The sequence below is a fragment of the Patiria miniata genome, unplaced genomic scaffold, assembly GCF_015706575.1.
Source record: "Patiria miniata isolate m_02_andy unplaced genomic scaffold, ASM1570657v1 HiC_scaffold_14, whole genome shotgun sequence".
In the NCBI taxonomy this organism is placed as follows: Eukaryota; Metazoa; Echinodermata; class Asteroidea; order Valvatida; family Asterinidae; genus Patiria; species Patiria miniata.
In genome coordinates, this window is record NW_024037052.1 from 10902707 (window position 1) to 10916303 (window position 13597).

Genomic DNA, 13597 nt, shown 5'->3' on the forward strand with positions numbered 1-13597 from the left:
AAAAGTATCACTTTGTTTAGGAGACCTATCTGATTGGTATTCCACATATTCCACATGTACAAGGGAAAATGTTGGGATGCAGGTTATGTTTCTGCCATGTTTTAAAGTGGCCAACCAAAATTGCTTTTCCCCTGTAGTTGAAAAGCATCTCAATACCCGGGTAGCATAACCAATGCTAAGCCATCAAATCAGTATTGTTGGCTGCAGCCCTGTGTTGATGGTTCACCATTTAGTGAATGCCTTTGTTTAAGGGGCGCTGGTCAGAATTTAAGCTACAAACCTGTTTTAGTAGTGTAAAGTAGTCAGGGATTGCGCTGTATTAAGGGATCACGATGCTAGCAACATTAGCAGTGCTGCAAACCTGGGCAATGGTGAACAGGGATCACTCAGAAATTATATGGCTTTTTAATGACAAATTATTCAAAGAAACCAAATGGCTTTTGTTTATTTTTTTGTCATACCCAGCATCAAACATGTCAGCCAGAGGAGGATTAAGACAGACATTCATAAACTTTTCTGCAGCAAAGCAGAGACATGTTCACAGTAAAGCTTCACAGAAGACAATGCAACGTGGTCGGGAGCTTATGAATTTGATCGAGCTTGATGTGTCTACTTGCACCTTATTTGAAATGCCTCCTGTGAAGGTGTATGAAGTGTACATCAAAAGTTATGGACGGTCAGACACAAAACAAGTAAGTATATGTTTCACATTTGCTGCTAAAAAAACGCTCAGTATTGATAACTTGATTCAAATGCTGCATTCAACAAGTTCTCCCAAACTCTGGATTTCACCCGGAGGCTCCCATAATTTTGGCCAATCTTCACAATCTACAAGCAAATGTCGAAATATGTTGGTAAAAATCAAGCAATTCTCTATGATTTAATGTTGGATATCTACTTTCAAGATGTTTTTTTTGTGCTCATTTGTTGGATACAATATTACATAAATCATGACGTTTTTAGCTTTAGATGTTACATTTTAAGGGATTTGTAGTTTTAATTATGATAAAAATGTTCATTTTATTAAAATGAACTTTTAAATAAAATTTAATTCTAAAGTTGAACAAGACAAAATAGATTGACGGAGGTTTGAACCTGTGACCTCTGGATTGCCTTTCAAGTGCTCTAGCAACTCTACATGTATGTTGGCAATTTCCCAATTTGTTCATGTCTTTGTTCAAGGGGCGCCATTTGCCAGAGATGACGCCCCAAAACAAGTAAAAGTTCCTCATTACTCTATACACAAGTCTCATTACAAGGTTTAGCTGAACTGAATGGTGACACAATCACGTGGTTGGAGACAATCGCTAGTGAAGATTCAAACGATCGACGACGATAAACAGCCCGGCTTGATTGAACATTAGGCTTCGTTGATAAAGTTCAAACCTTGTAAATTGTTTCCCCAAAGAGGGCATGAGTGTACAGACTGACAGAAATGCACAAATAGTTCCAAGCGCTAAGTTTTTTTTCTCAGACGATATGCACTAGACTCGTGCAGTATTAGATTTACACACTTCACGTTGTACCATGAACCCCCCCCCCAAAAAAAAAATAACCAATAAACCGGGTATCGGGTATTATGAGATTTTGTCACAATGCATGTATTTTGACAAAATTCTTTATACTTGGCAAGCACAGGTCTGCGGCTTCTCATGGTTTAAGTTAGTTTATTTTACAAGTTACATTGTCCTGTGTATAGTGAATTATGCTGTCTCCAACTGCTTTCATAACTGTTGGCATAGTTGCTCTGTTTTTACACTCAATCTGATCAATTTGTTTTTGAGCAAGCTGGATCAATTTGATTTTGAGCAAGCTGGATTAATTTGTCTGTGAAACAGCAGGAGTGTTTTTAGTGGTTCAGTTTCAGGATTTGTGGAATTATAACCTTGGATGTCTCCAATTCCCAAGTCCAGTGGAATTAATTGGCAATCATCAATTGAGTGGATTGATAATCTTGGAACTTTGACCTTGGATATATATTTGGCCATCTCAGATTTCTTCAAACTCAATGGAATTATTTGACAGTTAGGAGCTCATTAGCCCAAGGACATGGCCAAAGTCATCATCAGCATGTCCTCCTACTGTTCTTCAGCCAGTTTGTGGGCACTTCACTTTCTGTCAATTACCCCAGTGCCTGCAGCAGGCCCAGCTTCAGTGCCAGTGATGGACCCATCTAGAAAAGTCTCAGAAATACATACGATGCTTAGAAAATGTGGGTCGATCCCAGTCAGCCTCCATCATACATGGGACAAGTTAATGTTGCCTCAGCATGTTCAGGCCTGTGCCACAACGTCAATGATGGTGGAATTCAAGGTGAGATAATTCCAATAAGAGGCCTAGCCAGTGTTTGAGGAAAGTCTGTTTAGTGCCACTGGGTTATAAAATATAGAATTACTGATATTTACTTTCCGTAAGAGTGTAGTTTGGACCCTGTCCCTATGATTTGGCTTTAAGCTTGGCCTAGGCAGCAACTTGTAAATAAATACTGTGCAGTAACTCGCAGTGTTAGGCCCCCTGCATAAGCTTAAGCTAAAACAGGTTCATGCAAAGTAACATAGACCTGTGGATATACATGTACATGTAATCTGTGGATAGACTTTGCAGGGCTGCAGACCTGTATGTTTGGGACATTCATGCCCATTGGGTGTGATAGAAGTAGGCGGGTCATAATGCCATTCAGTGCATGGGCGTCGCAAGGATTTTGTCTAGAGGGGGACAAAACATATTTCCCCCAAAAAATCTTGTATTTTTCAACAAATTCTCGATTTATCAGTTTTAGAGGGGGGGCAGGGACATTTTGCCCCCCCCCCCTCATTAAATTTACACCACTATGACTTCGCGCCTCTTTTTCTTTCTTTCTTTTCTCATTTTTGTTCTTCCTTTTTTGTGTGTTGCTTTTCCAGGGGGGGGGGGGGCAAGCGCCCCCCCCCCCCCCTTGCCCCCTGCCTCGTGACGCCCATGATTCGGTGGTCTACTTGCTTTTGTTACGCATACACCTACCCATACCAAATTAGTAGAGAATAGAATGACACTTCCCTGTTTCCTCTCATTTCAAAGTGGAATCACGGTAACAGGTGCAATTTGTTCACATAATGTGGAACACTTCTCATGTCAATTTAGATGTCAATTAAGTTATATCGACTTTTAAAATTCAAAATTTTTGTTAAAAAATCAGTAATTATTTTTCATATTTAGTGCACATGACTTGTCAGTAGCCTTTGCATTCGCTAGCCATATTCTTGTCCTGATGGAGGACACCCAGTTGCTGTATGGCAGCTTGGAGCTGTATATTCCCCAGGGAGCTGAGATAGTATTTGGAATGTTTCATGGGCCCAAATGAGCAGGGGTAATAATGATGTAGTGCTCAGATATGTGTACTTTATAAATACCCACTATTATTATTATTATTATTATTATTATTACCCCAAATTGGTTGGATATTTTACACGTGTTTTCTGCTTTGAGACAATAGCTCAGGCATTTCATTAACAAGTGATTTTAATTCGGGCGATTCCATATACATAGTGACACCTAGAGGTTGCTACGGAGAGTCGGTTTTTGCCGTGCATTGTGGGAGACGGTTGACAAAAATATGCGCGATGCGGGTGGGACACTTAAAAAATCGAGCAAGTCCGGTCAGCAGTGAGTACCGCGCCAGTAGTGTCGCTAGCTTGTGATTCGATTATTTTCATTTTGTAAAGACAAAATGAACCTGGTATCCCGCTCCATTGCACGGCGCACTGATTTTACGCAGTGAAGTCTAACGTCACTGGTCCCCATGCATATGGTGCTCTGATGGACGTATACACAATACAGTCGACTCCCGTTATAACGAGCTCGGTCATAACGATAACCCGGATGTAACGAGCACATTCTCCCAGTCCCGATCAATTTGTGTACATTACTATGGGAAAATATTTGGTTATTACGTGCACGGACATAACAAGATTTTGGCTATTACGACGATTTTGGCCGACCCAATGCGAGGAAAAGCATTGTTCTCAACCCATTTACAACGACATCTTTTCAAAACTACGGCCATCGCAGCTTGTCAACGACAGACCTTTTGTCCCGAAACGGGTATCATGCTCCTGTCTTCCAATTCAAGCAACACACTTAAGCTTCACCCATAAATGTACCTTTGTAATGACTTCAACCCAACGTTATTTCATCTCGCCGATCTTTATAAATAAATTCAATGGGACTGTGATAATCGGCGCAGTGGACCGCTGGTCTAGTCGCTAATCCCCCGCTGCGGTTTCCCTTAGCATGACCAGGGTTTGAAGTTTGCTTTATGACTGTGGTACCACGTTTCTAGATTATTACAAACGGACAATAGGGGGCGCTCAGGAGATAAGTGTTGACATTGTAAGGAATAGGCTTTAGTACTGCCACCCGAACATCGCGTGCGTAATTGCTCCTTATTGTTGGCTTGTGTCTATTAAAAAATACGTAAAAGAAAGAAAAGCACCATATCTTTTGTTATTGCGTGTCAATCAATCTGGGCCAACTGGGAATATAAGGAGGGGGATTTTTTCCCGAGAGGCCATACGTTTATCGTACTCCATCGAGACAACTGTCAAGATTTTTACTGCAATGGCTTCAATCAAGAACAAGCGAAAGGGACATTCCATCGAGACCAAGATGGAAATCATCAGGGCTGTCGATGCCGGACGCAAGAAAGCTGATGTTGCGCGCCAGTATGGTATCGTTTCTAGTACCCTGGCAACCATCATGAAGAACAGAGAAAACATCACGTCAAACTTTGAGTCTTCAAAGTTTGAACCTTCGCGGAAGAGATTTCACACTGCTACGTTCGAAGATGTCGAGGAGGCCCTTCTCCGTTGGTTTCGTGGGACCCGAGCCAAGAATCTTCCCGTCAACGGCCCAATGCTGCGAGAGAAAGCTGATCAGCTGTCCCAGATGATGGGGCACGGAGCATTCCAAGCAAGTTCTGGGTGGCTATCCCGCTTCAAGGAGCGCCACGGCATTATGCATAAGCAGATCTGTGGGGAGAGCAACAGCGTCGACCAGGTCACCGTCACGGACTGGTTGAAAGAAACACTTCCCTGCATTTTGCATGGGTTCGCACCGAGAGACATCTTCAACGCCGATGAGACTGGCCTGTTTTATCGACTCACCCCCGATAAAACTATGGCTTTCAAGGGAGAGCAATGCCATGGCGGTAAGCAGAGCAAGGAGCGCATCACCGTCATGCTTTGTGCTAACATGGATGGCACAGAGAAGCTGAAACCCCTCCTCATCGGAAAATTCAAGAAACCTCACTGCTTCAAGAACGTGACATATCTACCAGTCAGCTACCGTGCCAACCGCAAGGCGTGGATGGTATCTGATCTATTCACTGAGTGGGTTCGCCGTCTAGACAAGAAGTTCACCAGGCAGAAACGGAAAGTTCTTCTTTTCGTAGACAACTGCGCAGCCCATCCTAAAGTCCCCCACCTGAACTCCATCACTCTTCAGTTCCTGCCACCGAACACTACATCACAGCTCCAGCCTATGGACCAAGGTGTGATAATGAACATGAAGGTTCGTTACCGTCGCAAGCTGCTACAGAGTCTTCTCAATGCCTACGACGCCGGGGAAACACCTCAGCCCATCAACGTCTTGCAGGCCATCAATATGGTTCACACAGCGTGGGGAGCCGTCAAGCAAGATTGTATCGCCAACTGCTTTCGTAAAGCAGGTTTCCAGCCAGTTCAAGCACCACAACCACAAGTTCAAGATCAAGACGAAGCCCAAGATCCAGCCCACACTCAAGACCAAGATCCAGCCCAAGACCAAGATCGCCCAGATAATATCTGGGAACGTCTGGCTCTCCACATGCACCTACCCAACACTTTCCAAGAGTACGCAACTGCTGATACAGATCTTCAGGTGACAGACGAGCCAAGTGATGAGGAGATTGCGGCGGAGATAACAGCAGAGAGAGCAGGCGATGGTCCAGATGACGACGAGGAGGAGGCGGCGGCGGAAGCAGAGGAGGTCCAGAAAGAACTAACTGTCCGGCAGTGCATCAACATGATGACTCAAGTGCAACACTTCCTTTGCACTCGGGCCAACATGACAGATGAGGTCTACCACAACGCAGCTGGCATCATGGACTACCTGTCAGAGGAGCAGCTTAGGACGAGCATCCAGAGGAGAATCACCGACTTTTTCCAGTAGAAAAGAACACAGCATCATAAAACAAACGGCTCTTTTCAGAGCCACCACAACTTCCAAAAAGAGATAATTCAGGCTGTCTTGAAAAAATAAAGTTTAAAACATACTGTGGTCCCCACCCCCTAAAAAGGTTCATCCGAGGAATAAAAAAAAAAAAATCTTAAAAAAAAAATAAAGAACCCCCTCCGGCCCTGCCGAAAAAAAACAATCCCAATGAAAACAGCCAGGTTTCCAAGAACTTCAAATGCCCCACCACATGTACAAATGTTAATCCGAAAGTACTGCTTTTGTTTATTTATTATTATTAACTTAAAAGAATCCCTCCAGAGAAACAATAATCACCAATCGCTGCGAAAAGTCAAAGTTCAATTACACATGGAGACACTTAAACCCGGAAGTAATGTTAGCGCCCTCTCTTGCCCGATTCCAGCAAATGCAAAACGAAAGCAAAATGTCACTTGGCACGAATGTCCGCTAGTTAGCATAGTTAACAGAAAAAATTTCAAAGAATCCCTTCAGAAACAATAATACCCAACTGCTCCAAAAGGTCAACAACAAAAAGTAAAGTTCCACATCTAAAGATCATTAAAACCTGGAAGTAATACATGTATTGGCGCCCTCTCTTGCCCTCTCTTGGATGCATACTGTACCGGTACGGGCAAAGGGTTTACGAATAGGAACGCATAGAGTTGGATTGGCAAGTCAAAAGAGCTATTTTCTATCTTTTTAATTGAAAAAAGTAAATTTCGATTAACAAAAATGTCAATAAATTAATTTGACCCACCCACTCACATTTTCGAAGAAAAAAAAATCGAAATTTAAAAACATCGAAAATTTTGAATGGCCTCTTAAGTGTTTACCAGTGTTTTGTACATGTTTATGACAACTTGTTAAGGGAAGCACTTTTTCGACTTTTGATGGCGTCATATGAGACTCAAAAGTTTGGCTGGCAATTGGCGCTTTTTTATAAAAACACATGCATTGGGGTAAATAGGGTATGGCGAGCAATATTTTGTATTGCGCCAATGGTGTGCCACCTTTACTTTAAGAGATAGGCCTATGAGCTATTTAATGGGTTTTTGTAACGATTGTACTTGAAAAGTTTACACTACTACATTTTATTGATACCATGTGATTAATCTTTGAAAATCAATATCAACTGCGAGAGATCTGATTTTGCTTTTTACGTGCTTTGACCTGCCTTTGACAATTCTCTAACTGTCATTCTAGACTGTTGGTGTTTTTAGCAAGCTTTTGTTAAATTTCTTGTTATTTTTAAATTTTTGCCATCCAACCACATATCGTCGGTCGCACCACGAACCGGCGTATCTCGATTTTTTGCCAAATTGAGTTTTTGTCATTAACGTTATTATTTCATCAAAGTGCTCATTCTCAGAAAGTTTTATTCCAATCTGAGGTCTAATTAACTAAGAACGCTAATTAGATTGTGCAGCGTATCTCTAAAAAATGAAAAATGCTGCACCACGAAGTGGCGTATCCCGATACGCTGCTTTACACGCTAATTCCCATAGTGCTATGACGTCACAAAGGAGCGTCGACATGAAAAATTGGAATTTAGCGTTTCACGAACCGACGTATCTCCGTATCTGGCACACGGTCACTATTACGCGCGTTGTATGACATACGATAAACATGAGAAAAATCTGTTTCACGAAGTGACGAATAACTTTGGAACTGAATTTCTCAAAAACTAAGCAACTCAGATGCACACGGATTGCATACAATAAAGTTAAATCTATAATTTACTAGCAAAAACGAAACAGCTTGAATTCTTACACAGGGAGTATATGGAATGAGCCCACAAAATAATGACCAACTTTAAATCGGTTTTTCTCGAAACACAAAAAATGCGATACGTCGGTTCGTGGTGCAACCGACGATATGATAGACCAACACTGTGTGGTTGTTTGTACAACTGTCTAGTTATTGGCTGTTTCGGCACTTTTGCCGAAACAGCCTTTGTTTTCGTTAAGATTTTTTTTTTTAGCTGTTCCCAATTTCAATTGGGAACAGCTCTTGTTTTCGTTAAAGTTTTTTTTTTTCCTTTTTTTTTTTTTTTTTTTTTTTGGCTTTTCCGCAAAAATGCGGAAAAGCCTTTCTTTTTGTTCTTATTTTTTTTCTTTCTTCTTCTTCTTCTTCTTCTTCTTTTTTTCCCAAAACCCCATAGACTTTGTACACGTTTATTCTACACGCCACTTTTGCCCTTAAACTTTGTTGCATATCGTTCAAAGTTTGCATAGACATAGTCCATACAGCATAGATGTGTGCGGACGAGCGACGTCATCATGACGTCATCATGGGTCACGTGACGTCATCATTAATATGCATATTACAAAGTCCTATATCTACAGAACTGTCAGTCCGATTGAGTTGAAACTTGGTATGTAGGTGGATCGGGATGTGTTATAGACGAAAATTGAGGTGACGTCATCATGACGTCATCATGTGATTTTATATAGATTTTTGAAGTTTTGGACCTTTAAGCCATATCTCACTAACGCAATATGATAAATTCAAAATTCTCTTTGTATTAGGTTCGCTGGGCATTAGATAAATGCACAAAATTTGGAAAAATGTGTGACGTCATAATGACGTCAGCAAAAATGCGATTTTTCGAAAAACATATAAGGGAATGTCCGATCGTCTTGAAACTTGGTGGGTGGGTAGATAATAACACTAGTACACAAAATCTTGAATGACGTCACGATGACGTCATCGGTCGATTTTTAAAGATTTTTTTAATATTGCCAATTTTATTCTGCTTACAAAATTCAACACTTTTATTAATCCGATTTTTTCCAAACTTGGTACAGACTAAAACCACAATAAAATAATGAGCACTGCCAAGTATTGTTACGATGACGTCATCATTAGACACGTGACGTCATTGTTAACTTGTATATTTTAAGCCCCTATATCTCATGAACAGTACATTCGATTGGGTTGAAACTTGGTATGGGGGTAGGCCGGGATGTGTTACAAATAAATATTGAGGTGACGTCATCATGACGTCATCGTGTGATTTTATATAGATTTCTGAAGTTTTGAACCTTTAAGCCATATATCAAGAACCCAATATGTTACATTTAAAATTCTTTTTGTATTAGGTTTGTTAGGCAATAGGTATATGTGCAAAATTTTGAAAAATGTGTGACGTCATGATGACGTCATCAAACATGCGCTTTTTTGAAACACATATAAGATAATGTCCGATTGTCATGAAACTTGGTGGGTGGGTAGATAATAACACTAGTACACAACATCTTAAATGACGTCACGATGACGTCATCAGTAGATTTTTTTACGATTTTTTTTAATATTGCCAATTTTATTCTGCTTACAAAATTTAACACTTTCATTAATCCGATTGTTTTCAAACTTGGTACAGTCTAAAACCGCAATAAAATAATGAGCACTGCCGAGTATTGTTACAATGACGTCATCATTAGACATGTGACGTCATCGTTTGTATATTTTAAGCCCCTATATCTCATCAACAGTAATTTAGATTGGGTTGAAACTTGGTATGGGGGCAGGCCGGGATGTGTTACAAATAAATATTGAGCTGACGTCATAATGACGTCATCTTGTGATTGTATATATTTTATATATGACAAATGCAATATGCCAAAATCAAATTTTCATTTGAATGAGGTTTGTTAGACAAAACGTAAATGTACACAGTTTTGCACAAAACAGAAAAATATGACCTGAATTTAATAAAAAAAAACATAATGCGGAAAAGCCCTATGTTCTGTTGCAAACAGACATAGATCTCTAGTTTTTTTTTCTTTTTCCACTTTTCCCATAGGTTTTGTACACGTTTTTATTCTACAAGCCACTTTGGGAATTATTTTAAATCTGATCAACTTTAAACTCAGCATAGTTATTAAGCATCATCTGAAGATGTGTGCCGAAACTTTTCGTCATGCTGACGTCATCACGTGATTTATTATAGAATTTTGAATATTTAATTTTTCCCATAGACTTTGTACACAGAATTTTTCAAAAAAATGTCGATTTTCAGAAGGCATTTTCAACTCTTTGCCAGTAATTCATTTACACCAATCTTTGTCCAAGCAAAGACCCTAATTCAAACAACGTTGTGTAATGATGACGTCATGATGACGTCATCCGGTGTTTATTTATAGGCAATTGAATAGTGACACTTTTAATATTTAAAAATGCATAAGAAATCAACCGTACGCGTACGCAGCATTCTGTTGCCGGCAAGTGGTAGAGTAGGTTCAGGTCTTTATTTCATTTAGTGTGCATGAAATCACGTGACCCTTGCTTCCGGTCGAAAAAGGCCAAAACCGGAAGTGGCTTATTATTTAAAAATGGTAATAGATATGAACTTGCTTTCAACGGTGTTAGTCTCTTGGCTGATAGTATTCTTCAAATCATCTACCGATGACGTCATGCAATCTTCGAGCGCCCTCTAGCGACAGGTTGAAAATTTTTAAAAATGTATTTTGAATAGATGTCTGTGGCGAAGTTTGTCGGAATCACCTAAATATTGGTGTTTATGATGACCTTGACCCACTTAAGACGTGTGCGAAGTTTAAGGTGTATGACGTCATCAGACCGGAAGTTATAATGAAAAGACCCATTTTCGTTTGAAAATTCCTGAAAAATCAACCATGGCGGTTTTTATATTAGTTTTTACTTTAATTGTCTATTGAAGGGTAGGTCTTAAACATTTGAAAGCTCTGAGGCAATAAGCAAACTCGGACATGCCTTGCGCACGCTTAAAACTTCAGGTTGACAATACCTCTGCCTTGAAACATGCACAGGACGTCCACAATGTACAGTACATGTACATGTACATGCACGTGTACGTTGTACATATCGTATGTCAGTCAGCCCGCGCACAGCGCACGTGTTGCTTAGGTCAAATCCTGTCCACAGTGACCGTTTTAGCCGATTTCCGGCTAACTTTGACAGATTTTATGTTCATGCATAGTCAGGGACGTATTATTGATAAAAACAAATCATAATGCGGAAAAGCCCTATCTTCTGTTGCAAACAGACATAGATTTCTACTTATATGTCTAAGGGTCCAACAGATAATCAATATTGGGAACAGCTCTGTGGTTGTTCACAACCACAATTTCTAGTTTTTTTTTTGTTCCCCTTCTTTTTCAGTCATTTTGCCCATAGCATTTGTACAGGTTTTTTTTGTCACCGGCACTTTGGGCACTAAAATCAATCCGATTGACTTTATACTTGGCACACACTTAGACCAGCATCTGAAGTTGTGTGCCGAACATTGACGTCATCGTGACGTCATCGACTAATTTATTATAGAATTTTGAATATTTAATTTTTCCCATAGACTTTGTACACAGAAATCGAAAAAAAATTGTCGATTTTCAAAGGGCATTTTTGACTCTTTGCCAGTAATTCATTTGCACCAATCTTTGTCCAAACAAAGACCCTAATTCAAACAACATTGTGTAATGATGACGTCATGACGTCATCCGGTGTGTATTTATAGGCAATTAAGTTGTGACACTTTTAATATTTAAAAATGCATAAGAAATCAACCGTACGCGTCCGCAGCATTCTGTTACCGGCAAGTGGTAGAGTAGGTTAAGGTCTTTATTTCATTCAGTGTGCGTGAAATCACGTGACCCTTGCTTCCGGTCGAAAAAGGCCAAAACCGGAAGTGGCTTATTATTTAAAAATGGTAATAGATATGAACTTGCTTTTAACGGTGTTAGTCTCTTGGCTAAAAGTATTCTTCAAATCATCTACCAATGACGTCATGCAATCTTCGAGCGCCCTCTAGCGACAGGTTGAAAATTTTTAAAAATGTATTTTGAATAGATGTTTGTGGCGAAATTTGTCGGAATCGCCTAAATATTGGTGTATATGATGACCTTGACCCACTTAAGACGTGTGCAAAGTTTTAGGCGTATGACGTCATCAGACCGGAAGTTATAATAAAAAGACCCTTTTTCATTTGAAAATTCCTGAAAAATCAACCATGGCAGTTTTTATGTTAGTTTTTACTTTAATTGTCGATTTAAGGGTAGGTCTAAAACATTTGAAAGCTTCAAGGCATGCGCACGCTTAAAACTTCAGGTTGACAATACATCTGCTCTAAAACATGCACAGAACGTCTATGTGTACATACACGTACATTACGCACATACTGTACATGTACATGTACATCGTACATGCCAGTCAGCCTGCAGAGCACGTGTTGCCGAGGTCAAATCCTGTCCACATCACAGTGACCGTTTTAGCCGATTTTCGGCTAACTTTGACAGATTTTATGTTCATGCATGCGCATAGTCAGGGACGTATAATAAAAAATCATAATGCCGAAAAGCCCTATGTTACGTATTTAAAGGTGCAGTTTTTCTGCAGTGGGATTTTCCACAAGTCTTTTCCTATACAACACTGATATCTTACTAAGTAGTTCTGAACTTCAGCCGAGAATTACTATGAGAAGGAAAGAAAAAATTGTATTTTTTTCGCGCTGTCATTCGATTGAACATATTCCTAAGGGTCAGAATATCAAGTAATATTTCATAAAAATGTTTCAGTTCAAAAGGCAAATTACAAATTTAAAGGTGCAATGTTTCTGTAGTGGTTTTTTTTTAGCCCGTTAACTTTGTACACATGTTAGCCCATTGACTTTGTACACGTTTTCAAGCCACCATTTCTATAACTAGGCGATCTGGAATTGTCATCAATGTTACAGCCAAGGAAGACCCTTTACAAAAATTATGCCAAGACTATGACGTCATGATGACGTCATCACCTTATTTTTTTTTTATTGATTTTTGAAAATTTACGTGCATATTATGAAGTCCTATATCTACAGAACCGTAAGTCTGATTGGGTTGTAACTTGGTCTGTGGCTAGACTGGGATGTGTTATAATTAGAAAAAAAATAGGTGGTCGAGACCTGAACATGATTTTTGTGGGAATTGATAGAATTATCGAGGGTCTTCATTTTTTAAATATGTGCAAATAAATCATGTGACCCTTTCTTCTGGTTGAAACCGGAAGTGCTTTGTAATTTAAAATTGGTGAAAGATGCGAACTTGCTTTCAACGATGTCTGCTCTGGCTAAGTTGTTCTTTACCATAATATTATAGTAATAGATGAAACTTTATGTCACGTCATCATGACGTCATCACGTGACATGTGACGTCATAATTCAAAGCCCCATGCGAATGGAATTACATATTATATGCCACCATTTATTATAAACAGAACTACACATCCTTCGTTGATGGAACACATGTCACACGTCACAAAAAGCTACCGAAACAGCCCTATGTTTGTCCACAAACATATGTCTAGTTATTGTTATTATTATTATTATTATTATTAACTTGAGTCCCATTTTGAGATGGAGTATTGTGGTTCCTTT

At 39.6% G+C, this 13597-nt stretch overlaps 1 protein-coding gene across 1 annotated transcript in view; it reads left to right on the forward strand.

The window, feature by feature from the left end:
• LOC119722043 (cytoplasmic dynein 2 intermediate chain 1-like) overlaps positions 1–13597 on the forward strand; it is a 244618-nt gene that overhangs the window by 81132 nt on the left and 149889 nt on the right. Inside the window, exon 10 of the mRNA XM_038192032.1 lies at positions 466–692. Within this exon, the coding sequence (XP_038047960.1) occupies positions 466–692 (227 nt within the window). The remainder of the gene's footprint in view (positions 1–465; positions 693–13597) is intronic.